The sequence below is a fragment of the Nesoenas mayeri genome (genome assembly GCF_963082525.1).
Source record: "Nesoenas mayeri genome assembly, chromosome: 1".
Lineage (NCBI taxonomy): Eukaryota > Metazoa > Chordata > Aves > Columbiformes > Columbidae > Nesoenas > Nesoenas mayeri.
The window spans coordinates 214,004,868-214,029,578 of record NC_137541.1 but is presented as its reverse complement, the minus strand read 5'-3'; the positions used below and the strand labels follow the sequence as shown (position 1 = coordinate 214,029,578).

Genomic DNA, 24,711 nt, shown 5'->3' with positions numbered 1-24,711 from the left:
GACTGAGGGGGACTCATTCCTGAGATCAATATGGGGAGTGTCAGGAGGATGGAGCCAGGCTCTGCTGGTGACAACCAGTGACAGGACAAGGGGCAATGGGTGCAAACTGGAACACAGGAGGTTCCACTGAAAGATGAGAAGAAACTTGTTGGGGGTGAGGGTGTCAGAGCCTGGCCCAGGCTGCCCAGGAGGCTGTGGAGTCTCCTTCTGTGCAGACATTCCAACCCGCCTGGACACCTTCCTGTGTAACCTCATCTGGGTGTTCCCGCTCCGGGGGGCTGCACGGGGTGGGCTCTCCCGGCCCTTCCAGCGCTGCCATCCCGTGCGGGCAGCACCGGGCACGGCGCCGCGCGCAGACCCGCGCTGCCACCCCCGCGCCCCCATGGGGTCCGTGCTCCCCCCGCCTCCCCCGGCTCGGCACCGCCAGCCCGGGGCAGCCCGCAGCTGCAGCTCCTGCCCGGCCCGTCTCACGGGGCTGCCGCGGAACGGCTCCGCGGAACGGCTCCGCTGCGCTCCGGGGAGCGGCCGGGCAAGATGGGGCTGGGCGGACCGGACCGGAGCGGACCGGACCGGACCGCGCCGGGAGGTGCCCGTGCCGTGCCCCGGCCGCCTCTCCCGGGCTCCTGCGCGGGCCCGGCGGTGAGGCCCCACCGGCGAGTTCCGGGCCGGGCCGGCCCCGCTCCGGGCGTCCCGGTGGCCCCGGAGCTCTGCGCCCGCAGCCCGCGCCTCGGCCGGCCCCGCCCCCCACGTGACCGCGGCTTCGGCCTCGCCCCCCACGTGACCGCGGCTTCGGCCTCCTCACGTGACAGGGACTCGGGCGCGCCCTCACGTGATCGGCGCTGCGGCCGGAGCGGCGGGATGGCGCGCGGGTAGCGGGGCCGGGGGCTCTGAGCCCCGGGGGGTCTGAGCCCCGGGGTCATGGGTTCGGGCACCGGGGGCTCTGAGCCCCGGGGGGTCTGAGCCCCGGGGTCACGGGTTCGGGCACCGGGGGCTCTGAGCCCCGGGGGGTCTGAGCCCCGGGGTCACGGGTTTGGGCACCGGGGGCTCTGAGCCCCGGGGGGTCTGAGCCCCGGGGTCACGGGTTCGGGCACCGGGGGGTCTGAGCCCCGGGGGGTCTGTGCCCCGGGGTCACGGGTTCGGGCACCGGGGGCTCTGAGCCCCGGGGGGTCTGTGCTCCGGGGTCACGGGTTCGGGCACCGGGGGCTCTGAGCCCCGGGGGGTCTGTGCTCCGGGGTCACGGGTTCGGGCACCGGGGGGTCTGAGCCCCGGGGGTCATGGGGTTTGGGGACCGAGGGGCTCTGTGCTCCGGGGTCACGGGTTCGGGGACCGGGGGGTCTGTGCCCCGAGGGGGTCTGTGCCCCGGGGTCACGGGTTTGGGCACCGGGGGCTCTGAGCCCCGGGGGGTCTGAGCCCCGGGGTCACGGGTTCGGGCACCGGGGGGTCTGAGCCCCGGGGGGTCTCTGCCCCGGGGTCACGGGTTCGGGCACCGGGGGGTCTGAGCCCCGGGGGGTCTGTGCTCCGGGGTCACGGGGTTCGGGCACCGGGGGGTCTGTGCCCCGGGGGTGACGGGGTTTGAGGGGACTTGGGGGCTCCCCGGCCGGGGGTCACGGGTTTGGGGACTGGGGGGCTCTGTGCCCCGGGGGTGATGGGGTTTGGGGGGTCAGGCGGGGCTCCCCGGCCCGGGGGTGAGGGGGTTTGGGGGACCGGGGGGCTCTCCGCCCCATGGGTGACGGTTTTGGGGGACGAGGGGGCTCTCTGTCCCGGGGGTGACGGGGTTTGGGGGACCAGGGGGCTCCCCGGCCTGAGAGTGACGGGGTTTTGGGGGACCGGGGGGCTCTGTGCCCCGGGGGTGAGGGGGCTGGGGGCGGGCGGGCACCTTGCAGTCCGCGGTTTCCCCCGGTGTGTCCGGTATCCGCGGGCCGCGCCGGTGCCGGCCGTGCCCTGACGGGCTGTCGCAGGTGCCGGGGGGTCCCCGTGGCGCTGGCGCTGTGCGTGGCCGCCTGGAGCTGCGCCGCGGGCCTGGCCCTGGAGCGGGACCAGCCGTTCCGGTAGGTGCCGGGCCGGGGCGGGGGCGGGGCCGGGGCCGTGCCGCCCGGCTCACGGCTGCCCGCAGCGTGCCGCCCGGATGGACCCACGCCGGCCGCGTCAGCCCCGGCCACGACCTGCAGCTGACCTTCGCGCTGCGGCAGCGAGGCACCGCGCGCCTGGCGCAGCTCGTCCGTGCCGTCTCGGACCCCCGCTCGCCGCGATACGGTAACGGCTGCGCCCGAGCGCTGCCGGGCCTGCTGGGCCCCCGGGCAGCGTGCCCTGACCCGCGCTGTGCCCCGCAGGCCAGCACCTGTCCCTGGAGCAGCTGCGGGACCTGGTCCAGCCGTCCTCGGCCACGCTCATGACGGTGCTGAAGTGGCTGCAAGGCCACGGCGTCCAGAACTGCAGTAGCGTCACCACTCTTGACTTCCTGGAGTGCCGCATGCCGGCGAGGTGAGCGCTGGCGGCCGTGCCCCCCTGTGGTGGCCGTGTCCCCCTGTGGCGGCCGTGCCCCGCTGTGGCCGCCGTGCTCCACTGTGGTGGCCGTGCCCCCCTGTGGTGGCCGTGCCATTCCCACAAAGACAGGAGAAGCCTGTGACGTCCCTGTCCCCAGGGCTCTGCAGGGCTGGCCAGGTGACCAAGGCTGAGCTGATTTCTGCCGGGGCTGCGAGCGCTCCGGAGCCCGGCGCTGGCTGCCGTGCCCGGCGCTGGCTGCCATGCCCGGCGCTGCCGTGCGCCCTGTGCTGGCTGCCGTCCCCAGTGCTGGCTGCCGTGCGCCCTGTGCTGGCTGCCATGCCCGGCGCTGGGGCAGGCACAGCCGGTGATCTGAAGCACCGGGACAGGGCACACGTATCCGTTCGGTCCAGCCCCACACCTCTGGCCGCCTGTGGGCCGCAGGGTCCCCACTGCAGTGCTGGGGCAGAGCTGCAGGCGACGCTGCAGCGTCAGAGCTCCGGCGCGTTGGGACGGAGCTGGTCGGGAGCGGAAGGTGCTCTTTGCTTTACGCGTCAGCCGCGCTGCTGGGCAGTGCAGCTCCCCGACCCGTGCCAGCGGGGGCCGGGGGTGCGGGAGGCAGGGCCGGGGCGGGCACGCCGCCGGGCGCGCTGGCGCTGTCCCCGTGGTGCGACTCCTGGCGCGTGGCCGTCCCTGTGTTGCAGCACGGCCGAGCGCCTCCTGCCCGGGGCCGAGTTCCACCGGTACGTGAAGGGCCAGCGCAGCGTCGTGCGCTCCCCGCGGCCCTACGCCGTCCCCGAGGAGCTGGCCGGGCACGTGGACTTCGGTACGTCCCGCGGGGGAGCGGAGGGGCCGGAGCTCCCGCTGCCTGCGCTGTGGGGGTTGAGCGTTGTGTCTCGCTGCCCCGGAGGACAGTGTGGCAGGGCCTGCACCGTGGCCCCAGCTGCCCCACAAGAGCTTCTGTGTGTGGGATGTGCGTGCCCCATCCCTGGAGACACCCCAGGCCGGGCTGGACGGGGCTCTGAGCACCCTGAGCTGTGAAGCTGTCCCTGTCATGGCGGGGGGGCACTGGATGGCTTGGACCGTCCTTTCCAGCCCAGACCGCTCTGTGGTGCGGACAGGCAGCATCCAGAGCGGTTCCTGCTGGCGCCCCCGGGCACGGCTGCTCAGGCAGAGCTCCGGTGCAGCCGCCTGCGTGTCCAGCTGCTGCTGGGTGGAAAACTCTTCTGTGGGTCCGTTCTGCGTGGGGCCGCTCCACGGGAGAGCAGGGGGTGCAGAGCGGGTGTCTGCGGGGGAGCGAGGCAGCCCTCCCCGCTGTGCCGCGCTCGGGCAGGCGCTGCAGCTCCCGAGCGCTCAGACGGAGCCCGCGGGCGGGAGCCGAGGGGCTGTGACAGCGCCGGAGCTCTGGCCGTGACAGCCGCTGCTCCTCTGCTTCCTGCGCGCAGTGGGCGGTCTGCACCGCTTCCCCGCGGACAGGACGGCGGTCAGCAGGGCCTGGGCCAAGAAGGACGGCGGGTCGGGGCGGCACCGCGGAGCGGGAGCAGCTTTCCACCTGGGCGTGATGCCCTCCATCATTCGCAAGAGATACAACATGACGGGAGGAGACGTCGGGCTGCTGCCCAACAACAGCCAGGCCTGCGCCCAGGTAACCGGCGGAGCCGGAGCAGGGCAGAGCCCCGTGGGCTGTGGGAATTCCTCATGTTGCTGTTTCCCCGAGACTTTGCTGCTCCTGTGGCCCCAGGGCAGCTGTGGGGCTGCAGCAGCCGGTGAGCTCGCGTTGTACTGACCCGCGCTCGGCCAACTCGCTGGGTCAGGAGAAGCAGCTTTGCCTTGTTTTTTCAAGAGCAAACGAGAGCAAGACGCGTGCGCTCGTGTCCCCGCAGTTCCTGGAGCAGTACTTCCACCAGGCCGACGTGGCGGAGTTCATGCGGCTCTTCGGCAGCAGCTTCGCGCACCGCTCCCAGGTGGACCGCGTGGTTGGGCACCAAGGCGCGGGCAAGGCCGGGCTGGAGGCCAGTCTGGACGTGGAGTACCTCATGAGCTCGGGCGCCAACATCTCCACATGGGTCTTCAGCAACGCAGGTACTGCTGCCCCCGCGCTGCCCCGGGGCTGCTCCCGAGCGGCCCTGGCTGTGGCGCCCGCGCGCGCCCGCAGTGCAGGGCGGTCCTGCCCCGTGCGCAGAGCAGCTCTGCGCGGGGCCCGTCCGGCGTCTCTCAAGGGGGAGCGCCCGGCGCGCCGCGGCAGCACGGCCGTGCCGCGTCCCAGAACGCCTCCCCGGCTGCCCGCGGCTGGTGGGCTTAAAACCCGGAGCTGGCGTTTCTGGCGACTCGCAGGGAAATCATCTCCCCTGGATTTGTGTAGTTGCTCTTGGACCCATGTGAACTTTGAGCACCCAGAGAATCCTGTCACAGGGACTCGGATGCCTCGACTGCACAATGTAAAGCAGTCGCCTGCTCTGCTGCCTTTCCATGGAGGGGCAGAGCAGCAACTGTCCTCTTGGGTTTTTTCTGCCTCTTTGGGTTGAACCTGATCTGTCACCCATGAGTCCACCAGTAGAGTGAGTGAAGGAGAGTAGGGCGGTCTGAGAAAACAAGGTTGCAAAGCAGGCTGCACAGACACGGTGCAGGACAAGCTGTTGTCTGTCCCAGATCAGAAACCGGCTGAACGGGACACAGCGCCCTGATGGAGGCGGCACAGCTCCGCGTTAACTCGGCACAGCTCTGCATTAACTCGCGCCCTGATGGAGGCGGCACAGCTCCGCGTTAACTCGGCACAGCTCTGCATTAACTCGGCGCAGCTCCGCGTTAACTCAGCACAGCTCTGCATTAACTCGGCACAGCTCCGCGTTAAGTCGCCTCCTGATGGAGGCGGCACAGCTCCGCGTTAACTTGGCACAGCTCTGCATTAACTCGGCGCAGCTCCGCGTTAACTCGCCTCCTGATGGAGGCGGCGCAGCTCCGCGTTAACTCGGCACAGCTCCGCGTTAACTTGGCACAGCTCCGCGTTAACTCGCCTCCTGGTGGAGGCGGCGCAGCTCTGGCTGCGGCTCTGCTGTCCCATCGCAGAGGGGCACGAGGGGCAGGAAGGGGCCTTGGCAGCTGGAGGTGGAACGTGCACCGGGCTGCCCTGGACCCGCTGTCGATAGCGGGGTAGGGGCTGAGGCTCCGGAGGGCTGTGTGGGTGCCGGGGCGGCCACGGCCCCACCGCAGGCTGGGGGAGAAGGAGTGGGTGAGCAGAGGCCCCTGCCCTGGGGTTCAGGGGGGCCGTGTACCGGAGCCTGGTGACGGTGCTGCCAGCGGAGCCCGCGGGAGAGCTCCAAAGCAGCTGTGCTGCCGGCTGGATCTGTGGGGAGCACAGTGGCCGGCAGGACCTCAGCTGCTGGTGCTACTGGGGCCGTTGGGGATGGTGCCCCCGCCCCGCTCCCCCAGCCCGTGTCCCGGAGGAGCTGACCCGGCCCTGTCTGCGCAGGGAGGCACGAGAGCCAGGAGCCCTTCCTGGCCTGGCTGCTGCTGCTCAGCAACATGTCGTCGCTGCCCTGGGTGCACTCGGTCAGCTACGGGGATGACGAGGACAGCCTCTCGCTGGCCTACATGGAGCGCGTCAACGTGGAGTTCATGAAGGCGGCTGCCCGCGGCTTGACCGTCCTGTTCGCCTCCGGTGCGTGCTGCTGCTGAGGCGCGGGCGGCGAGGGTCCCGGGGCGCGGGCGGTGAGGGTCCCGGGGTGCAGGGTGGCAAGGGTCCCAGGGCGCGGGCGGCGAGGGTCCCGGGGCGCGGGGCACTGCCTGCGGTGCCAGCCCGGGGCTGGAGAGAGCCCGTCCCCCCGGGCACCGCTCTGTGCGGGGTGCTCGGGGCAGCTCGGGGCTGCTGGATTACCCGTCCGTCTGTCGGCAGGTGACGACGGCGCTGGCTGCAGGAGGCTGTCTGGGGGCAACCACACGTTCCGGCCCAGCTTTCCAGCCTCGAGGTAGATGTGGGAGGTGAACCCGGGCTCTGTGGAGCTCTGCGCAGGGCTGGGGCTGCGGCTCGCCCGCCGCGAGAGCTGCTGCTGGCGCTTCGAGCCCCGGCCCTGGGCAGCTGCTGCCTCAGGGGCTTCTGAGCCCCTTTGGGGGACTCTGAGGGTGAGACCCCGCAGCGCGCCTGGGCACCTGCACGTCTCAGAGCTGGGGGACGGGTGCAGCTCCATGGGGTGTCTGTGGTGTGGGGTGACCTGTGCAGCTCCATGGGGGGCTGCAGCGTGGGGTGACCTGTGCAGCTCCATGGGGTGTCTGCGGTGTGGGGTGACCTGTGCAGCTCCGTGGGGGTGTCTATGGTGTGGGGTGACCTGTGCAGCTCCGTGGGGGGCTGCAGTGCGGGGTGACCTGTGCAGCTCCATGGGGTGTCTGCAGTGTGGGGTGACCTGTGCAGCTCCGTGGGGGGCTGCAGTGTGGGGTGACCTGTGCAGCTCCGTGGGGGGCTGCAGTGCGGGGTGACCTGTGCAGCTCCGTGGGGGGCTGCAGTGCGGGGTGACCTGTGCAGCTCCATGGAGTGTCTGTGGTGTGGGGTGACCTGTGCAGCTCCGTGGGGTGTCTGTGGTGTGGGGTGCTGCTGAGGCCCCCAGCAGCCATGTGCCCATGTGTCCCCGCAGCCCGTACGTCACCACCGTGGGCGGAACATCGTTCAAGAACCCGTTCCTGGTGACCGCGGAGGTGACAGACTACATCAGCGGGGGCGGCTTCAGCAACGTCTTCCCCATGCCCAGCTACCAGGTGAGGGGGCGCGGGGCCGCGGGGGCCGGTGCGGGCTGAGGGCGTGAGCGGGCGCGCTGACCCGCCGCTGCCGGTGCTGACCCGCGCTGCCGGCGGTGACCCGCGCTGCCGGTGCTGACCCGCGCTGCCGGCGGTGACCCGCGCTGCCGGTGCTGACCCGCGCTGCCGGTGCTGACCCGCGCTGCCGGCGGTGACCCGCGCTGCCGGTGCTGACCCGCCGCTGCCGGTGCTGACCCGCGCTGCCGGCGGTGACCCGCGCTGCCGGTGCTGACCCGCGCTGCCGGTGCTGACCCGCCGCTGCCGGTGCTGACCCGCGCTGCCGGCGGTGACCCGCCGCTGCCGGCGCTGACCCGCCGCTGCCGGTGCTGACCCGCGCTGCCGGCGCTGACCCGCGCTGCCGGCGCTGACCCGCCGCTGCCGGCGCTGACCCGCCGCTGCCGGCGCTGACCTGCCGCTGCCGGCGCTCTCCAGGCTGCTGCCGTGGGGCGTTTCTTGCGCTCGGCCGCGAAGCTGCCGCCCGGCTCCTACTACAACAGCAGCGGCCGCGCCTACCCCGACCTGTCCGCCCTCTCCGACAACTACTGGGTGGTGACGAACCGCATCCCGCTGCCCTGGGTGTCGGGCACGTCGGTAAGGAGCGCGCCAAGGAGCTCTCCCGGTGCGCGGCACCGAGCGCCCCGGCGCTGAGGCCGTGTCTCCGCAGGCGTCCACGCCGGTGGTGGCCGGCATGGTGGCGCTGGTCAACGACCGGCGGCTGCAGCGGGGGCTGCCGCCCCTGGGCTTCCTCAACCCCGCGCTGTACCAGCTGCAGGAGCAGGGCCACGGCGCTGCGCTCTACGACGTGAGCGGGGCAGGGAGCGGCACGGGGGGCCGGGGGCTCCGGAGGGGGTGGGTGCTGGGGCAGGCTGGGTGTCCTGGGGCCGGGTGACGCTGCCGTCCCACGGGAGGTGCGTCCTGGGGGTCCCCGCGGCTGCCCCGCGGGCTGCGTGAGGCGGGGTCCCCTGGCAGGGCGGGGGGTGTTGGGGGTCCCTGTGCTGTGCAGGGACGAGTGTCCTGGGGCAGATCTCTTGCTGCCTGGGAGGGGGTGGCCCTTGTCCCGGGGGTGTCCTGGGGTCGCCCTTGTCCCGGGGGTGTCCTGGGGTCCTGCGCCCCCCACGGGGCAAGTTCCCAGGGGCCCCTGTCCCACCAGGGGCTGCGAGGGGTCCCGGTGCCCTCCTGGGGGGTGGGCAGGGGCAGCCTGTTCTCAGCGGGCTGGGCGCTGCTCCCCACAGGCAGGCAGGGCTGTCACCTCTGTCCCTGCAGGGCTGTAACCTCTGTCCCCACAGGCAGGCAGGGCTGTCCCCTCTGTCCCTGCAGGTCAGGCAGGGCTGTCACCTGTGTCCCCGCAGGTCACGCAGGGCTGTCACCTGTCCTGCCTGGACGGCACGGTGCAGGGTCAGGGCTTCTGCGCCGGCCCGGCCTGGGACCCGGTCACGGGCTGGGGAACCCCCAACTTCCCGCTGCTGCTGCGGGCGCTGCTGCCGCCGCCGTGACGCGCCCGCGCGGCCACCGGGGGGCGGGGCACCGGGGGGGCGGGGCACCGGGGGCGGGGCCACCGCGCTGTCAATAAAGCCGCCGGTCCCGCCCGTCCCGTCTCTGTCGTTACCGCGCGGCGCCGCTGGGGGGCGCGCGGGGCCAGCGGGGCGGGGCCAGCGGGGCCAGCGGGGCCAGCGGGGCGGGGCCAGCGGGGCCAGCGGGGCGGGGCCAGCGGGGCACCGGGGCTGCGCGCAGGCGCGGGCCCGCGCGGGCGGTGTCGGGCGATGAGCGGCAGCGCGGATCCCGATCCCGCGGCCCCGGCCCCGGCCGCCCCCGCGCCGCCGGCCCCCGCGCCCGCCGCCGACAACAAGCCCAGCCCGGCCGCGGGCGGCAGCGGCGTCCCCGGGGCGCCCCCGGGCGCGGGGGGCGGCGCGGCGCGCGGGGCCGAGGGCGGAGCGGCCGGCGCGAGGGGGCCCGGTAAGCGCGCGGGGTGACGGGCTGCGGGGCGCGCGGGGGTGGGCGGGGGCGGCGCGTGCGCGGGGCGGGGCCCGGGGACGGGACCCGCGCGCCGACGGTTCCGCGGGGCGCGCGGCCCATGAGCGCGACCGAGCCCGGGCAGCGAGCGCCACCGTCCGGGGCCTCGGGAGCGCCGGGGCCGGGACCTGGGGACGGGGGACAGGCGCTGGGGACAGCCGCTGGGGACCGGCGCTCGGGACAGCCGCTGGGGACAGGCACTGGGGACAGCCGCTCGGGACAGGCGCTGGGGACAGCCGCTGGGGACAGCCGCTGGGGACCGGCGCTCGGGACAGCCGCTCGGGACAGCCGCTCGGGACAGGCGCTGGGGACAGCCGCTCGGGACAGCCGCTCGGGACAGCCGCTCGGGACAGGCGCTGGGGACAGCCGCTGGGGACAGCCGCTGGGGACCGGCGCTCGGGACAGGCGCTGGGGACAGGCACTGGGGACAGCCGCTCGGGACAGGCGCTGGGGACAGGCGCTGGGGACAGGCACTGGGGACAGGCGCTGGGGACAGCCGCTCGGGACAGCCGCTCGAGACAGGCGCTGGGGACAGGCGCTGGGGACAGCCGCTCGGGACAGGCGCTGGGGACAGGCGCTGGGGACAGGCACTGGGGACAGCCGCTCGGGACAGGCGCTGGGGACAGGCGCTGGGGACAGGCGCTGGGGACAGGCACTGGGGACAGGCGCTGGGGACAGCCGCTCGGGACAGCCGCTCGGGACAGCCCCTGGGGACAGGCGCCCGCTGAGCCCTGTGCCCGCAGCGCCCGTCTCAGCCGCAGTGGCCGCGGCGCCCCCCGAAGGAGCCATGTCCAACGGGGTCTACGTGCCACCCGGCGCGGCCAACGGGGACGTGAAGCCGGTGGTGTCCACGACGCCGCTTGTCGACTTCCTGATGCAGCTGGAGGATTACACACCCACGGTGCGGGGGCGCTGGGGACGCGCAGGGAGCTGGGGACACACTGGGGACACTGAGCACAGGGAACGGGCTGGGAGCTGGGGACACTGAGCACGGGGGACGGGCTGGGAGCTGGGGACACACTGGGGACACTGAGCACGGGGGACGGGCTGGGAGCTGGGGACACACTGGGGACACTGAACACGGGGAATGGGCTGGGAGCTGGGGAGACACTGGGGACACTGAGCACGGGGGACGGGCTGGGAGCTGGGGACACACTGGGGACACTGAGCACGGGGGACGGGCTGGGAGCTGGGGACACACTGGGGACACTGAGCACGGGGGACGGGCTGGGAGCTGGGGACACACTGGGGACACTGAGCACGGGGAACAGGCTGGGAGCTGGGGACACACTGGGGACACTGAGCACGGGGGACGGGCTGGGAGCTGGGGACACACTGGGGACACTGAGCACTGGGGACGGGCTGGGAGCTGGGGACACACTGGGGACACTGAGCACTGGGGACGGGCTGGGAGCTGGGGACACACTGGGGACACTGAGCACGGGGGACGGGCTGGGAGCTGGGGACACACTGGGGACACTGAGCACGAGGGACGGGCTGGGAGCTGGGGACACACTGGGGACACTGAGCACGGGGAACGGGCTGGGAGCTGGGGAGACACTGGGGACACTGAGCACGGGGGACGGGCTGGGAGCTGGGGACACACTGGGGACACTGAGCACGGGGAACGGGCTGGGAGCTGGGGAGACACTGGGGACACTGAGCACTGGGAACGGGCTGGGAGCTGGGGAGACACTGGGGACACTGAGCACGGGGAATGGGCTGGGAGCTGGGGACACACTGGGGACACTGAGCACTGGGAACGGGCTGGGAGCTGGGGACACGCTGAGCGCTGGGGACACGCTGAGCACTGGGGACGGGCTGAGCGCTGGGGACACACTGAGCACTGGGGACACGCTGAGCACTGGGGACGGGCTGGGAGCTGGGGACACACTGAGCACTGGGGACACACTGAGCACTGGGGACGGGCTGGGAGCTGGGGACGGGCTGAGCGCTGGGGACACACTGAGCGCTGGGGACACGCTGAGCGCTGGGGACACGCTGAGCACTGGGGACACACTGAGCACTGGGGACACACTGAGCACTGGGGACGGGCTGCTCACAGGGAACGGGCTGCTCACCGGGACAGGCTCCCATGGGGATGGACTGAGCACAGAGGTCTGTGTGGGGACAGGCTGCGTACAGGGACAGGCTATGTACAGGGACAGGCTGCGTACAGGGACAGGCTGTGTACAGGGACAGGCTGTGTACAGGGACAGGCTGCGTACAGGGACAGGCTGCCATGGGGACAGGCTGCGTACAGGGACAGGCTGTGTACAGGGACAGGCTGTGTACAGGGACAGGCTGCGTACAGGGACAGGCTGCGTACAGGGACAGGCTGCGTACAGGGACAGGCTGTGTACAGGGACAAGCTGCCGTGGGGACAGGCTGCGTACAGGGACAGGCTGTGTACAGGGACAGGCTGCGTACAGGGACAGGCTGCCATGGAGACAGGCTGCGTACAGGGACAGACTGTGTACAGGGACAGGCTGTGTACAGGGACAGGCTGTGTACAGGGAAGCTGAGCTCCAGCTTTTCTCTTGTGCAGATCCCAGACGCTGTCACGGGCTATTACCTCAACAGAGCAGGATTCGAGGCCTCTGACCCACGCATGTAAGTGACAGCGGGTGGGGCAGGGCGTGGCCGCAAGGACCCTGTGCAGGTCCGATCGGGCTCCGATGGGAGTTCTGGGTCTGGCGGTGCTCCGTGCTCTGTCCGAACGGTCCCTTCTCTGCCCGGCAGCATCCGCGTGATCTCCCTGGCCGCACAGAAGTTCATTTCTGACATCGCCAACGACGCGCTGCAGCACTGCAAGATGAAGGGCACGGCCTCGGGCAGCTCCCGCAACAAGAGCAAGGTGAGGGGAGCGCGGCTGCGGGGGAGCGGCCTCCCGGGGCCGCGCGGAGCTGCGGCCAGTGGCTGCGCTGGAGACGGTCTCGGACCCGTTGTGCTGCTGCAGGGCCGGCGTGCTCAGTGATAGGTCGCGGGGTGTGAAAGGCAGGCTGGGGAAAGTGAGGCGGGCAGTGGAACTGGTGGAAATGCTTTGATGGGCTCACAGAACGTGTGCTTACGTGCACTCGCCAGAGCAGGGCTCTGCAGCGCTGCCTGCTCCCTCCGGCCGTGAACCAGACTGCTGCTTGGAGAGGAACAAACGGGGAGCACAAGTGTAGCGATACACCTGGAATCTTGTGTCCAGTTGTGGCCCCTCAGCTCCAGCAGGACAGGGAACTGCTGGAGAGAGTCCAGCGCAGCCACCAAGATGCTGCAGGGAGTGGAGCATCTCCCGTGTGAGGAAAGGCTGAGGGAGCTGGGGCTCTGGAGCTGGACAAGAGGACACTGAGGGGGGACTCATTGCTGGGGATCAATATGGAAAGGGGCAGTGTCAGGAGGATGGAGCCAGGCTCTGCTGGTGACAACCAGGGACAGGACAAGGGGCAATGGGTGCAAACTGGAACACAGGAGGTTCCACTTAAATTTGAGAAGCAACTTGTTGGGGTGATGGTGTCAGAGCCTGGCCCAGGCTGCCCAGGGGGGTTGTGGAGTCTCCTTCTGTGCAGACATTCCAACCCGCCTGGACACCTTCCTGTGTAACCTCATCTGGGTGTTCCTGCTCCATGGGGGGATTGCACTGGATGAGCTTTCCAGGGCCCTTCAACCCCTGACACTCTGGGACTCTGATAGTTCCTGGAAGTTCTCCCGGTCATTGTCTGTGTTCCGGGGCCTCACGGGGGTGATGTGATTCATGGCATTGAGCAGCGCTCGGTGCGTTTCTGTGCGCGGAGCAGCCAAGGGCACAGAGCAGACACACACGGTGCTCGGGAGCCGGTGAACGGTGCTCGGGAGCCGGTGAACGGTGCTCGGGAGCCGGTGAGCGGCCCCGGCTGGCGTGCGGCTGCGTGTGGGAGTGGAGACGCGCCGGTCACCGCGGCTCGTAGGGGAAACGCAGGACCCGCGCGGTCTGCAGGAACGCACGGCGGCGTCGGTCGGCCTCGCCGTGTCTGACGCTTCTCCCTGTCCCCGCAGGATAAGAAATACACGCTGACCATGGAAGACCTGACGCCAGCACTTGCGGAATACGGCATCAACGTGAAAAAGCCGCATTACTTCACATAAAGACTGAGGGGTTGTCACTGGGCGCTTTTCTCGGGTTGCTTCGGTGCCATTAAACAGCCGGCAGGTCTCCGTGTGTCCCGGTGTGCCGCGGCGCGGGGCTGCGCCGCCGGGCTCCGCTGGCTGCACCAGCGCGGGGAACGGGTGCAGAGCGGGTGTTGGATTCCCAGCCCAGGGCTCTGGGTGCACCGTCTGCAGCTCCAGGAGGGCATTTCCCACCCCGGGGTGCAGGGAGCGCAGGGCACCGGGACTGCCCGTCCCTCTTCCTCCCGCCCCGCGTCCTGCTGCCTCTGCAGGGCAGCGCTGGGCCCTGCGCACACAGACCCGGCTCCGTCCCCCGGCTCCATTGCTCGGGCACCGGGGGCGGCGCAGGCCCGGAGCCCGGGACAGGGCAGCCCGCCAGCAGCCCCCCTCGGCCCTCCCGTCCCGTAGACCCCCCAGCAGCCGGTTCTCATAACAAACGTTTATTTGAGGTGCCGCGGCTGTTGCACGTGGCCCGGATGGGAGCAGTGACGGTGAGGCGCGAAGCTGGGGCGGTGCGGGGCGCGGCGGGCGCGCTGCCCGGGGGGACCGGGGCCGGCACTGGGGGAGCCGCGCTGGGGAGGGGCGGGCGCAGCCCCGCCAGCCGCGCGGGGCTGGGGCTCCTCAGTCAGGGCCCGCAGCTGCCGGGCGCTGGTGCTGCCAGCTGGGGGGGCTGGCGCTGCCAGCTGTTGACGCTGGTGCTGCCAGCTGTTGGCGCTGGTGCTGCCAGCCAGGGGGGCTGGCGCTGCCAGCTGTTGACGCTGGTGCTGCCAGCTGTTGGCGCTGGTGCTGCCAGCTGGGGGCGCTGGTGCTGCCAGCCGGGCGCTGGTGCTGCCAGCTGTTGGCGCTGGTGCTGCCAGCCGGGCGCTGCGGCCCGAGGGCTGCGGGGCAGCTCCGGGAGGGCAGCGGTGTCTGTACCGTGTCCGTGGCCGGCTCAGGGTGGGGGGCGCTCCCGGCTCCCCTTGGCACTGGGGTGAGAAGGCACTTGGGGGCGGGCAGGGAAGCGTGGCAGCGTCGGGTGGCGGGAGGCGCCTCCCCGCCTACTTCTCCTGCATCTTCTCCAGGATGGGCACGATCATGTCGAACTTGGGGCGCTTGGCCGGGTCCTCGTTCATGCAGATCTTCATCAGCTTGCAGATGTGTGGGGAGATGCCGGGCGGGATGGTGGGGCGCAGCCCCTCCAGTGCCACCTGGGAGCAGGACGGGATCAGGAACCCAGCCCCAGCCCAGTGCAGGAGCAGGATGGGATCAGGAGCCCAGCTCAGTGCAGGAGCAGGATGGGATCAGGAGCCCCAGCCCAGTGCAGGAGCAGGACGGGATCAGGAACCCAGCTCAGTGCAGGAGCAGGATGGGATCAGGAGCCCCAGCCCAGTGCAGGAGCAGGACGGGATCAGGAGCCCCAGCCCAGTGCAGGAGCAGGATGGGATCAGGAGCCCCAGCCCAGTGCAGGAGCAGGATGGGATCAGGAGCCCCAGCCCAGTGCGGAGCAGGACGGGATCAGGAGTCCGACGCCAGCCCAGCGCGGAGCAGCAGCGGGGGCTCCCCTCCGGCCCCCCGGCTCCGCAGCTGCGCCCGTCACGCCGGGCTGGCGTTCCCGGCCCTCTCCTCACCTTCATGCCGATCTCCATGTTGGACAAGTCTGCAAAGGGCACCTCGCGCGTCACCAGCTCCCACAGCAGCACCGCGAAGCTCCACATGTCGGCCGAGCGCCGGTTGATCTCCTCCGGCTTCTTCTGCAGGGCTGCGGGGAGCGGCGCGGGGCTGAGCGGGGCTGAGCGGCGCCGGGCCGGGCCCAGGGCGCGGGGACCGGCTCCCGGGCACTCACCTTCTGGCGCCACCCAGGCGGGCGCGTACATCCTGCCCGGGCACTGGAAGGAGAACTTCGCGTCCGCCATGCTGATCCGCGCCGTCATGTCCTCGTCGATCTGCGGAGAGCGGGGTTCGGAGCCGGCCCTGCCCGGCCGCGGGACGCGCCCGGCGCCGCACTCACCATGACGCTGCGGCTGTTGAGGTGGTGGCGCGGGATGAGCGGCTCCAGCGTGTGCAGGAACGCCATGCCCCGCGCGATGTCGAACGCGAACTTCACCGCCTGCATCTGGTCCACCACGAAGTCTGCAGGGCAGGGGCACGGGGTGAGGGGCGGCAGGGGGTGAGGGGCAGCAGAGGGGTGAGGGGCGGCAGGGGGTGAGGGGCGGCAGGGGGGTGAGGGGGCGGCATGGGGGTGAGGGGGCGGCAGAGGGGTGAGGGGCGGCAGGGGGTGAGGGGGCAGCAGGGGGGTGAAGGGCAGCAGAGGGGTGAGGGGCGGCAGGGGCTGAGGGGCGGCAGGGGGGTGAGGGGTGACATGGGGGTGAGGGGCGGCAGGGGGTGAGGGGGCGGCACAGGGGTGAGGGGCGACATGGAGGTGAGGGGGCAACACGGGGGTGACGAGGGTGAGAGGATGACACAAGGGTGAGGGGGGGGACACACGGGAGTGAGGGGGTGACGTGAGGTTGAGGCGGGGACGTGAGGGGCTGACGTGAGGGGGCGACACGAGGGTGGGGGGCCCACGTGGGGGCGATGCCGGGCGGGGCGGCAGTGGCGGGTGGCAGTGGCAGAGTGGCAGTGGCGGGTGGCAGTGGCAGTGGCGGAGTGGCAGTGGCAGAGTGGCAGTGGCGGGCGGCAGTGGCAGTGGCGGAGTGGCAGTGGCAGAGTGGCAGTGGCGGGCGGCAGTGGCAGTGGCGGGGTGGCAGTGGCAGAGTGGCAGTGGCGGGCGGCAATGGCAGTGGCGGGCGGCAGTGGCAGTGGCAGTGGCGGGGTGGCAGTGGCGGGCGGCAGTGGCAGTGGCGGAGTGGCAGTGGCAGAGTGGCAGTGGCGGGCGGCAGTGGCAGTGGCGGGGTGGCAGTGGCGGGCGGCAGTGGCGGGCGGCAGTGGCGGGGCGGCAGTGGCAGTGGCGGGGTGGCAGTGGCAGTGGCGGGGTGGCAGTGGCGGGTGGCAGTGGCGGGGTGGCAGTGGCAGTGGCAGTGGCGGGGCAGCAGTGGCGGGTGGCAGTGGCAGTGGCGGGTGGCAGTGGCGGGTGGCAGTGGCAGTGGCGGGCGGCAGTGGCAGTGGCGGGTGGCAGTGGCAGTGGTGGGGTGGCAGTGGCAGTGGCAGTGGCGGGGCAGCAGTGGCGGGTGGCAGTGGCAGTGGCGGGTGGCAGTGGCGGGGGCAGCAGTGGCGGGTGGCAGTGGCGGGTGGCAGTGGCAGTGGCGGGGCGGCAGTGGCAGTGGCGGGTGGCAGTGGCGGGGCAGCAGTGGCGGGTGGCAGTGGCGGGTGGCAGTGGCGGGTGGCAGTGGCGGGTGGCAGTGGCGGGCTCCGCCCGCGGGTGCGGGAAGGCGTGCAGAGGGCAGCGGGGCGCAGTCCCGGCCCAGCCTGCTGCTGCGGGGGGGTCCCCGCTCCCCCAGCACACGCGAAGCAGGCTGGGGTGGGGGGGGGACAGCCTCGGCCCCGCTGCCGCCGCCAGCGCTCACTTGTCCCCTCGTGCAGCACGTTGTAGAGGGAGCCGTAGGGCATCCAGTGGCTGATGACGGTGGGGTGGGGGGCCGGGGGGGACTGGCAGGCGCCCAGCACCGGGAGCACGTTGGGGTGAGAGAAGATCCTGCAAGGGAAAGCGCAGCCCTGAGCAGGGGGCGCTGCGCACCCCTCCTGGCGCCGCCGCGCCCTGCGGGGCGTCCCGCGTCCTGCGCCTCGGCCCGCGGTGCCGCGGGGGCGTGCGGCGCTCACCGCAGCTTCGGGTACTCCTCGTTGAAGTCGCGGCTCTTCCGCGTCGTCCAGTCCCGGATTTTCAGCACTTTGACGACGATGTCGTTGCCTTGCCAGCGCCCTTTCCACAGCTGCGGGGACACGGAGCCCGTCACCGCGGCAGGCACGTGTCCCCGAGCCGCTCCCGGCCCCGCGGGACATGGGGGTCCACGGCAAGTCGCGGGAGCGAGCCGTGGCCCCCGGCGCCGGGCAGCGCTTGCCCCGCGGGCCGGCCGCGCCGGGACGCCGGAGCCTCCGAGCGCCAGGTCCCGGTTCCGCTCGCGGCCGCGGTTTCCCGTCGCCGCACGGGCCCGCGCACCTCGCCTGACTGGTTCTCGTTCAGCCTCTGGCTCAGGCTCAGCTGCTTGAAGTCTATTCCAGCCAGTTTGTTGAGAGTCCCGTTCCCTGTCAGAGAAGGAGACGCGTGTGGCTCCCAGACCCTGCTCCGGAGCCCGCGCGGGAGGCGGTTCCAGCGGGACCCGCTCCCGCCAGGAGCCCTGGGGAGGGGTCTGCGCCGCCCGGAGGGGCCGTTTCCCTGCAGACGGGTCCCCGAGCCCGCCCGGCCGCGCTCCCAACCGCTCCCGCCGCGGCTCAGCGCTTACGGGGCCGCGTGCGGGTCGTGCCCTTCCAGAACGTGTCCTTGTAGGGGATCTTGGTGAGGCTCTGGCCCAGCTTCTCGGCGCGCTCTGCGGACACACGGACGTGGGAGGGGGCACGGGGAGGGGGGCATGGGGGTGGGCACAGGGGGGTGGGCACAGGGAGCTCGCTGAGGAGCGCAGGGCCGCAGGGGGAGCCGGGCTGTGGGTCAGGATGGGACCCTCCTACCTCTCAGCACCTCTCTCAGAGGGGTCTTGGCTTTGTCGATGGGCGTCTCGCCGTATTTGTTGGCAATGCTGACCAGGGCGCCGTTGCCCACCAGGTCCTGAGGGAGCAGAACGCAGCCGAGGGGTCTGTCCCAGCCTCCCCCCTCCCCACACACACCCAGCTCCTGTGTCCCCCCCTCCCCCCTCCCCACGCACACCCAGCTCCTGTGTCCCCCCCTCCCCCCTCCCCACACACACCCAGCTCCTGTGTCCCCCCCTCCCCCCTCCCCACGCACACCCAGCTCCTGTGTCCCCCCCTCCCCACACACACCCAGCTCCTGTGTCCCCCCCTCCCCCCTCCCCACACACACCCAGCTCCTGTGTCCCCCCCTCCCCCCTTCCCACACACACCCAGCTCCTGTGTCCCAGCCACCCCCTCCCCACGCACACCCAGCTCCTGTGTCCCCCCCTCCCCCCTCCCCACGCACACCCAGCTCCTGTGTCCCAGCCACCCCCTCCCCACGCACACCCAGCTCCTGTGTCCCCCCCTCCCCCCTCCCCACACACACCCAGCTCCTGTGTCCCAGCCTCCCCCCCTCCCCACGCACACCCAGCTCCTGTGTCCCAGCCCCCCACGCACACCCAGCTCCTGTGTCCCAGCCTCCCCCCCTCCCCACGCACACCCAGCTCCTGTGTCCCAGCCCCCCACGCACACCCAGCTCCTGTGTCCCAGCCCCCCACGCACACCCAGCTCCTGTGTCCCAGCCTCCCCCCTCCCCACGCACACCCAGCTCCTGTGTCCCAGCCTCCCCCCCTCCCCACGCACACCCAGCTCCTGTGTCCCAGCCTCCCCCCTCCCCACGCACACCCAGCTCCTGTGTCCCCCCCTCCCCCCTCCCCACGCACACCCAGCTCCTGTGTCCCAGCCTCCCCCCCTCCCCACGCACACCCAGCTCCTGTGTCCCAGCCTCCCCCCCTCCCCACGCACACCCAGCTCCTGTGTCCCCCCCTCCCCCCTCCCCACACACACCCAGCTCCTGTGTCCCAGCCTCCCCCCCTCCCCACGCACACCCAGCTCCTGTGTCCCAGCCCCCCACGCACACCCAGCTCCTGTGTCCCAGCCTCCCACGCACGCCCAGCTCCTGCGGGCCCCGCGCCCCCCGCCTGCTGCCCGCGGCCCCTCACCTCTGCCAGCTGGTCGTGTCCCCAGAAGCAGGCGTAGTGCAGCGGCGCGTTGCCGTGCTCGTTCACCGCGTTGATGTCTGCCTTGAACTGGATCAGCTGCAGGGACGCGCCCGGTGAGCCAGAGCAGGTGCTGTCCCCAGCACCGAGCCCGGGGCGCGGGACGAGGGCTGCAGGTCCCTTCGGCTGGGACCGGAACGGGGACGAGGACGCGCGCACCTTCTGCACGATGTCGCGGTGGCCGTGGCTGGCCGCCAGGTGCAGCGGCGTGTCGTCACCGCGGTTCATCACGTTGATGCGCGCCCCCCGCATGATGAGCATGTCCACCACGTTGGAGCGGCCCTCGCGGCAGGCCCAGTGCAGGGGGCTGAACCCGTGGTCATCCCTGCGGTGACGGGGACGGCTCAGCCGCCTGCCCGCCGCCTCCTGCCCTGCCCAGGGCTGCCCGTGGCGCCGCGGCGGGACGTGTCACCCTGTGCCCACACACCAACACACCGGCTGCGAGCCCAGGGGACTGGGGCCAAGGGACAGGGACAGGCTGAGCGGGGACAGGCTGAGCGGAGACAGGGACAGGGACAGGCTGAGCAGGGCCAAGGGGACCCAGACAGGCTGAGTGGGGCCAAGGGGACAGGCTGAGCAGGGACAGGGACAGGCTGAGCAGGGACAGGGACAGGCTGAGCGGGGACAGGGACAGGGACAGGGACAGGGACAGGCTGAGCAGGGACAGGGACAGGCTGAGCAGGGCCAGGGCCAGGCTGAGCGGGGCCAGGGCCAGGGCCAGGCTGGGTGTCTCTCCCGCTGTGCTGTCCCAGCAGGGCCGCACAGCGCCCACCAGACCGTGTTCCCCGCGCTGGACCAGCGCTGGCAGAGCCGGATCCTCCCCCGGCCCCGCTCGGCTGCTCCTGCCCAAGTAAGGGAGGAGGAGACCGGCCCGGCCTTAAAAGGAGACCCAGGCCCGGCGGGGGGTGCGCCCCGGCCTGCAGCTCCGCGGGGTGACCGACCTGCTCCCCAGGTCGGGGAGGGCAGACAGGCGGGAGGGCAGGACAGACAGGAGGGCGGGACAGACAGGAGGGCGGGACAGACAGGAGGGCGGGACAGACAGGAGGGCAGGACAGGCGGGAGGGCAGGACAGACAGGAGGGCAGGACAGACAGGAGGGCAGGACAGACAGGAGGGCAGGACAGGCGGGACAGACAGGAGGGTAGGACAGGTGGGACAGGCAGGACAGGAGGACAGGCAGGACAGGAGGACAGGCGGGCCAGCTGCCCCCCAGGCAGGTGCCCTGGGCCAGGCGCCCAGCGAGCGCCAGCAGCCCCTGTCCTCAGGCACCACCCGCGGACGGGCCGGCCCGGCGTGACCGGAGCCACGGAGGGACCGGCAGACACGAGCGCGGGAGCCGCTGCCGTGGCCCTGGAGGGCCGTCGGTGCGGGCAGCTCCGCCGGACCCCGTGCCCGGCCTGGGCACGCGGCCGAGGTCCCGCAGGAGCTCCCGGGGCACGGGATGCGCTGTGGGGCAGATGTGGGGCAGGGGATGTGCCGCAGGGCAGATGTGGGGCAGGGGATGCACCGTGGGGCAGATGTGGGGCAGGGGATGTGCTGTGGGGGGAGATGTAGGGCAGGGGATGTGCTGTGGGGTAGATGTGGGGCAGGGGATGTGCTGTGGGGCAGATGTGGGGCAGGGGATGCGTCGCGGGGCAGATGTGGGGCGGGGATGTGCCGTGGGGCAGATGTGGGGCAGGGGATGTGCCGTGGGGCAGATGTGGGGCGGCGGATGTGCCGTGGGGCAGATGTGGGGCAGGGATGTGCCGTGGGGCAGATGTGGGGCGGGCGCGGGTCAGCCCTGCCAAGCCCGGCTCCCGCGGGACCGGGAGCAGCTCCGCTCCCCGGGGGGCGGGGTCAGTGCCACCGGAGCCGCCCCCGCCACCCGCGCGCTGAGCGGCCGAGGAAGCGGCTGCAGGACGCGCCGCGCTCGTGCCTCAGCGATGCGGTAACTTCCTCCGGCGGGAGGGGCGCGGTGCACCCCGCCCGGGCACGCAGCGGAAACCAGACCCGGCCCGGCCAGCGCCCCCGGCCCCCCCAGCGTCCCCGGCCCCGCCAGCGCCTCCGGCCCCTCCAGCGCCCCCGGCCCCCCCAGCGCCCCCGGCCCCATCCAGCGCCCCCGGCCCCATCCAGCGCCCCCGGCCCCCCCAGCGCCCCCGGCCCCATCCAGCGCCCCCGGCCCCGCCAGCGCCCCCGGCCCCATCCAGCGCCCCCGGCCCCGCCAGCGCTCCCGGCCCCGGCGGGCCCGTCCCGCTCACCCCTGGTTCAGGTCGTTCTCGGTGTTGTCCAGCCAGAGCCGCACGGCCACCGCGTTGCCCTCCCGGCACTGCGTGAAGATGTCGTCCATAGCGGCTCTCGCTGCGGGGGGGGGTGTGAGGACGCGGGTCCCGCTGCGGCGCGGCGCTCCTGCCCCCTGTCCACGCGCGGCGCTCCTGCCCCCTGTCCACGCGCGGCGCTGGGGCCGGGACGTCGCCTCCCGCAGCCCCTCTGCTGGGGCGGCTCCTGGGGAGCGGGTCGGGAGCCTTGAGTGCCCCCCTCGGAGCCCTGCGGAAACCCGCGGGGACGGGGCCGGGCTGGGGACGGAGCCGGGCTGGGGACGGGACTGGGCTGGGGACGGGACTGGGCTGGGGACGGAGCCGGGCTGAGGACGGGACTGGGCTGGGGACGGAGCCGGGCTGGGGACGGAGCCGGGCTGGGGACGGGACTGGGCTGGGGACGGGACTGGGCTGAGGACGGAGCGGGGCTGGGGACGGAGCCGGGCAGGAACGGGGCCGGGCTGGGGACGGGACTGGGCTGGGGATGGAGGGGAAGCTCCCGGCCGCCTCCATCAGCCCGCAGGAAGCAGATCTGGCATCCCCGGGCTTATCTGCAGGCCCAGCCAGGCCCGTGCGCCCGCATCGCCCGGGGGAGCGGGCGGGGGGAGCCCCAGCACCACCCTGCACGGCACCCACAGCTCCGCAGACCCGCCCGGTCCCAGCTCTGACCCAGCTGAGCTCAGCACGGCGTCCCACTCGAGACACTGGGACCCCAAAGGCCCAGAGGCTCCCCCTCTCTCCACTGTAACCAACAGACAGCCCAGCCCAGAGCCGGGCCGGAGCACTCGTGCTGGCTCATCTGCCGCGCTGACAGCAGCAGTGCCACCGAGAGCCAGGGCTGCACCGCCCCGAGCGCCCGCCTGCGCCCGGCACGAACGTTCCTGCCCGGGGGCTGCGGCACCGGGCAGGGACACGGGGCAGCGGCACCGGGCAGGGACACGGGGCTGCGGCTCCGGGCAGGGACATGGTGCTGTGGCACCGGGAAGGGATGCGGGATGCAGGGCTGTGGCACCGGGCAGGGACGTGCGGCTGCAGCACTGGGCAGGGATGCGGGGCTGCGGTACCGGGCAGAGACATGGTGCTGTGGCACCGGGCAGGAACATGGTGCTGTGGCATTGGGCAGGGACGCGGGGCTGCGGCACCGGGCAGGAACATGGTGCTGCGGCACCGGGCAGGGACGCGGGGCTGCGGCACCGGGCAGGGACGCGGGGCTGCGGCACCGGGCAGGGACATGGTGCTGTGGCACCGGGCAGGGACGCGGGGCTGCGGCACCGGGCAGGGACGCGGGGCTGCGGCACCGGGCAGGGACACCGGGCTGCGGCACCGGGCAGGGACGCGGGGCTGCGGCACCGGGCAGGGACATGGTGCTGTGGCACCGGGCAGGGACGCGGGGCTGTGGCACCGGGCAGGGACGCGGGGCTGCGGCACCGGGCAGGGACGCGGGGCTGCGGCACCGGGCAGGGACATGGTGCTGTGGCACCGGGCAGGGACATGGTGCTGCGGCACCGGGCAGGGACGCGGGGCTGCGGCACCGGGCAGGGACGCGGGGCTGCGGCACCGGGCAGGGACATGGTGCTGTGGCACCGGGCAGGGACATGGTGCTGTGGCACTGGGCAGGGACGCGGGGCTGCCCTCCGAGGGTCCCGTAGTGCAGGGACAGACCAAGCGCGCTGCCCCCGGCTGGCGCTCGCCCCGCTGCAGCGGGACCCCCGCCCGCTCCGCCAGGCTGGCTGGCCCCGCATGCCCCGGCCGGCTCCGCGGGGCGGGGAACCCAGGACACCCGCCTCATGGGCTGGAGCCCCGGGGAGCCCCACAGGCACCCGGAGCAGCTCTGGCACCGCCGGGCAGCGCCGGCCACGCTCCCGCTCACCCGCTGCGGAGAACGGAGCAGCCCTGCCCTGGGCCCCGGCCGACGGGCTGCGGGTCCCGCCAGCGCCCCAGGGCAGGCAGCGCTGCCCCCAGACCAGATCTGTCACCCGCCAGCGGGGACAGGACCAGGGGACGGGACCCCAGCGACACCCCATCCTGCCCAGCCCCGAGGGACTCGTGCCCCGCTGCCAGCGCTGCCTGCCCTGCCGCCGCGTCCCGGCCCGGCCCGGGGTGCCGCGCTGCCCCCGCACCGGCCCTGGCCCGGCCAGGCTGACAGTGGCCCGAACCGAGGGGCTTCCACCCCCCCGGCCAAGTGGCCGCGCTGGCCCCACTGAGCCCGCGCTGGCCCCGGTCCCCACGATGCGGAGCCCCGGGCCACCCCGCGTGCCCGCCCCGGTCCTCAGGAGCTCTGGCCCAAGACCCCACCGCCCAGCCCAAGGCCAGGCCTGGCCTAAGGCCTGGCCTAAGGCCCGGCCCAGCCCCTGCCCAGCTCCCGCCACACCTGGGCCCAGCCCAGCCTGCTCGAACCCAGCCCTGCCGCCCCAATCCCGCCCCCGTTCGCAGCCTGTCGCAGCCCGGCCCGGCCCCGGCCGCGGCCCCTCAGCCCCCGGCCCGGCCCAGCCCGGGCTGACCGCGACCGGACCCGTCCCTCCCACCGCGTCCTGGCCCGACCCCGCCCGGCCTTGTCCGCGCCAGCGCGCAGCCCGGTCCCGCTTCCTCCCGCCCAGCCCAGCCCAGCCCAGCGCGGCGCGGCCCGGCCCGGCCGCCCTTACCGGCTCCGGCGGCGGCGCAGGGCGGCGGCTCGGGGAGCGGGCAGCGCGTGGGCTCCGCCCCGGGCCGTCCGCGCCAGCGCCCCCTGCCGGCCGCCCGCCGCGCCGCACCGGCTCCGCACCGGCTCCGGCTCCGCGCCGCACCGGCTCCTGCTCCGCGCCGCACCGGCTCTGGCTCCGGCTCCGGCTCCGGCTCCGCACCGGCTCTGGCTCCGGCTCCGGCTCCGCACCGGCTCCGCGCCGCGGGCGGGGGACGGGGGCGCGCGGGCAGCGGCGGCACCGGCACGAGCCCTGGGCGGGGAGCGGGGACACCGGCCGGGGCGCACCGGGTGTGGGCGGAGCGAAGCGGGGCTGGGAGGGGCGAACCGGGGGTGGGCGGGGCGAACCGGGGGTGGGGCGAACCGGGCAGGGGGCGGGGCGAACCGCGCCGGGCTGCTCGGCCTCCGGGCCGCAGGGGGCGTTATTTCCGCGGGTGCTGCCGCGGCCGCTCTGGGCGCCCGGGGGACGCACGTGGGTAGCGGCGGGGCCGGCCGTCGTTGCGGCTCCCGGCCCGGGCAGCCCCGCGGCCGCC

General features: G+C 73.1%; 3 protein-coding genes across 4 annotated transcripts; 2 read left to right on the top strand and 1 right to left on the bottom strand.

Moving 5' to 3' along the window:
- Nucleotides 1–833: 833 nt before the first annotated feature.
- On the top strand, nucleotides 834–8,759 carry TPP1 (tripeptidyl peptidase 1; the record flags this gene model as incomplete). Its single annotated transcript, XM_080338962.1, has 13 exons — nucleotides 834–869; nucleotides 1,959–2,048; nucleotides 2,114–2,253; nucleotides 2,331–2,481; nucleotides 3,186–3,307; nucleotides 3,927–4,126; nucleotides 4,365–4,563; nucleotides 5,951–6,139; nucleotides 6,374–6,446; nucleotides 7,107–7,227; nucleotides 7,699–7,857; nucleotides 7,931–8,068; nucleotides 8,616–8,759. The coding sequence occupies exons 1-13, from the start codon at nucleotides 859–861 to the stop codon at nucleotides 8,757–8,759; spliced, it is 1,737 nt and encodes a 578-aa protein (XP_080195088.1). The 5' UTR covers nucleotides 834–858.
- Nucleotides 8,760–8,978: 219 nt separating this feature from the next.
- TAF10 (TATA-box binding protein associated factor 10) lies at nucleotides 8,979–13,456 on the top strand. The gene is made up of 5 exons (XM_080362793.1): nucleotides 8,979–9,219; nucleotides 10,020–10,177; nucleotides 11,825–11,889; nucleotides 12,019–12,133; nucleotides 13,300–13,456. The coding sequence occupies exons 1-5, from the start codon at nucleotides 9,027–9,029 to the stop codon at nucleotides 13,387–13,389; spliced, it is 621 nt and encodes a 206-aa protein (XP_080218919.1). The 5' UTR covers nucleotides 8,979–9,026; the 3' UTR covers nucleotides 13,390–13,456.
- An 858-nt stretch (nucleotides 13,457–14,314) lies between these two features.
- ILK (integrin linked kinase) lies at nucleotides 14,315–24,442 on the bottom strand. 2 transcript variants are annotated; one of them, XM_080362775.1, is made up of 13 exons: nucleotides 24,144–24,442; nucleotides 21,445–21,544; nucleotides 19,368–19,533; nucleotides 19,152–19,247; nucleotides 17,989–18,085; nucleotides 17,766–17,849; nucleotides 17,483–17,568; nucleotides 17,146–17,255; nucleotides 16,893–17,020; nucleotides 15,398–15,519; nucleotides 15,233–15,332; nucleotides 15,018–15,148; nucleotides 14,315–14,597 (listed from the first exon to the last, which is right to left on the bottom strand). In XM_080362775.1, the coding sequence occupies exons 2-13, from the start codon at nucleotides 21,531–21,533 to the stop codon at nucleotides 14,448–14,450; spliced, it is 1,359 nt and encodes a 452-aa protein (XP_080218901.1). In that variant the 5' UTR covers nucleotides 21,534–21,544; nucleotides 24,144–24,442; the 3' UTR covers nucleotides 14,315–14,447. The 2 variants fall into 2 exon arrangements, with proteins under 2 accessions (XP_080218901.1, XP_080218900.1); XM_080362774.1 differs by having other exon boundaries at nucleotides 21,445–21,688; nucleotides 24,144–24,441.
- Nucleotides 24,443–24,711: the final 269 nt, after the last annotated feature.

Coding starts and splice junctions, on each gene's coding strand:
- TAF10 (XM_080362793.1), top strand. CDS start 9,027: ATGAGCGGCAGCGCGGATCCCGATCCCGCGGCCCCGGCCCCGGCCGCC. Junction 9,220..10,019: donor GGCCGGCGCGAGGGGGCCCG/GTAAGCGCGCGG, acceptor CTGTGCCCGCAG/CGCCCGTCTCAGCCGCAGTG. Junction 10,178..11,824: donor TGGAGGATTACACACCCACG/GTGCGGGGGCGC, acceptor TCTCTTGTGCAG/ATCCCAGACGCTGTCACGGG.
- ILK (XM_080362775.1), bottom strand. CDS start 21,533: ATGGACGACATCTTCACGCAGTGCCGGGAGGGCAACGCGGTGGCCGTG. Junction 17,569..17,765: donor CACGACCCGCACGCGGCCCC/GTAAGCGCTGAG, acceptor CTTCTCTGACAG/GGAACGGGACTCTCAACAAA. Junction 15,333..15,397: donor TCAACAGCCGCAGCGTCATG/GTGAGTGCGGCG, acceptor CGCTCTCCGCAG/ATCGACGAGGACATGACGGC.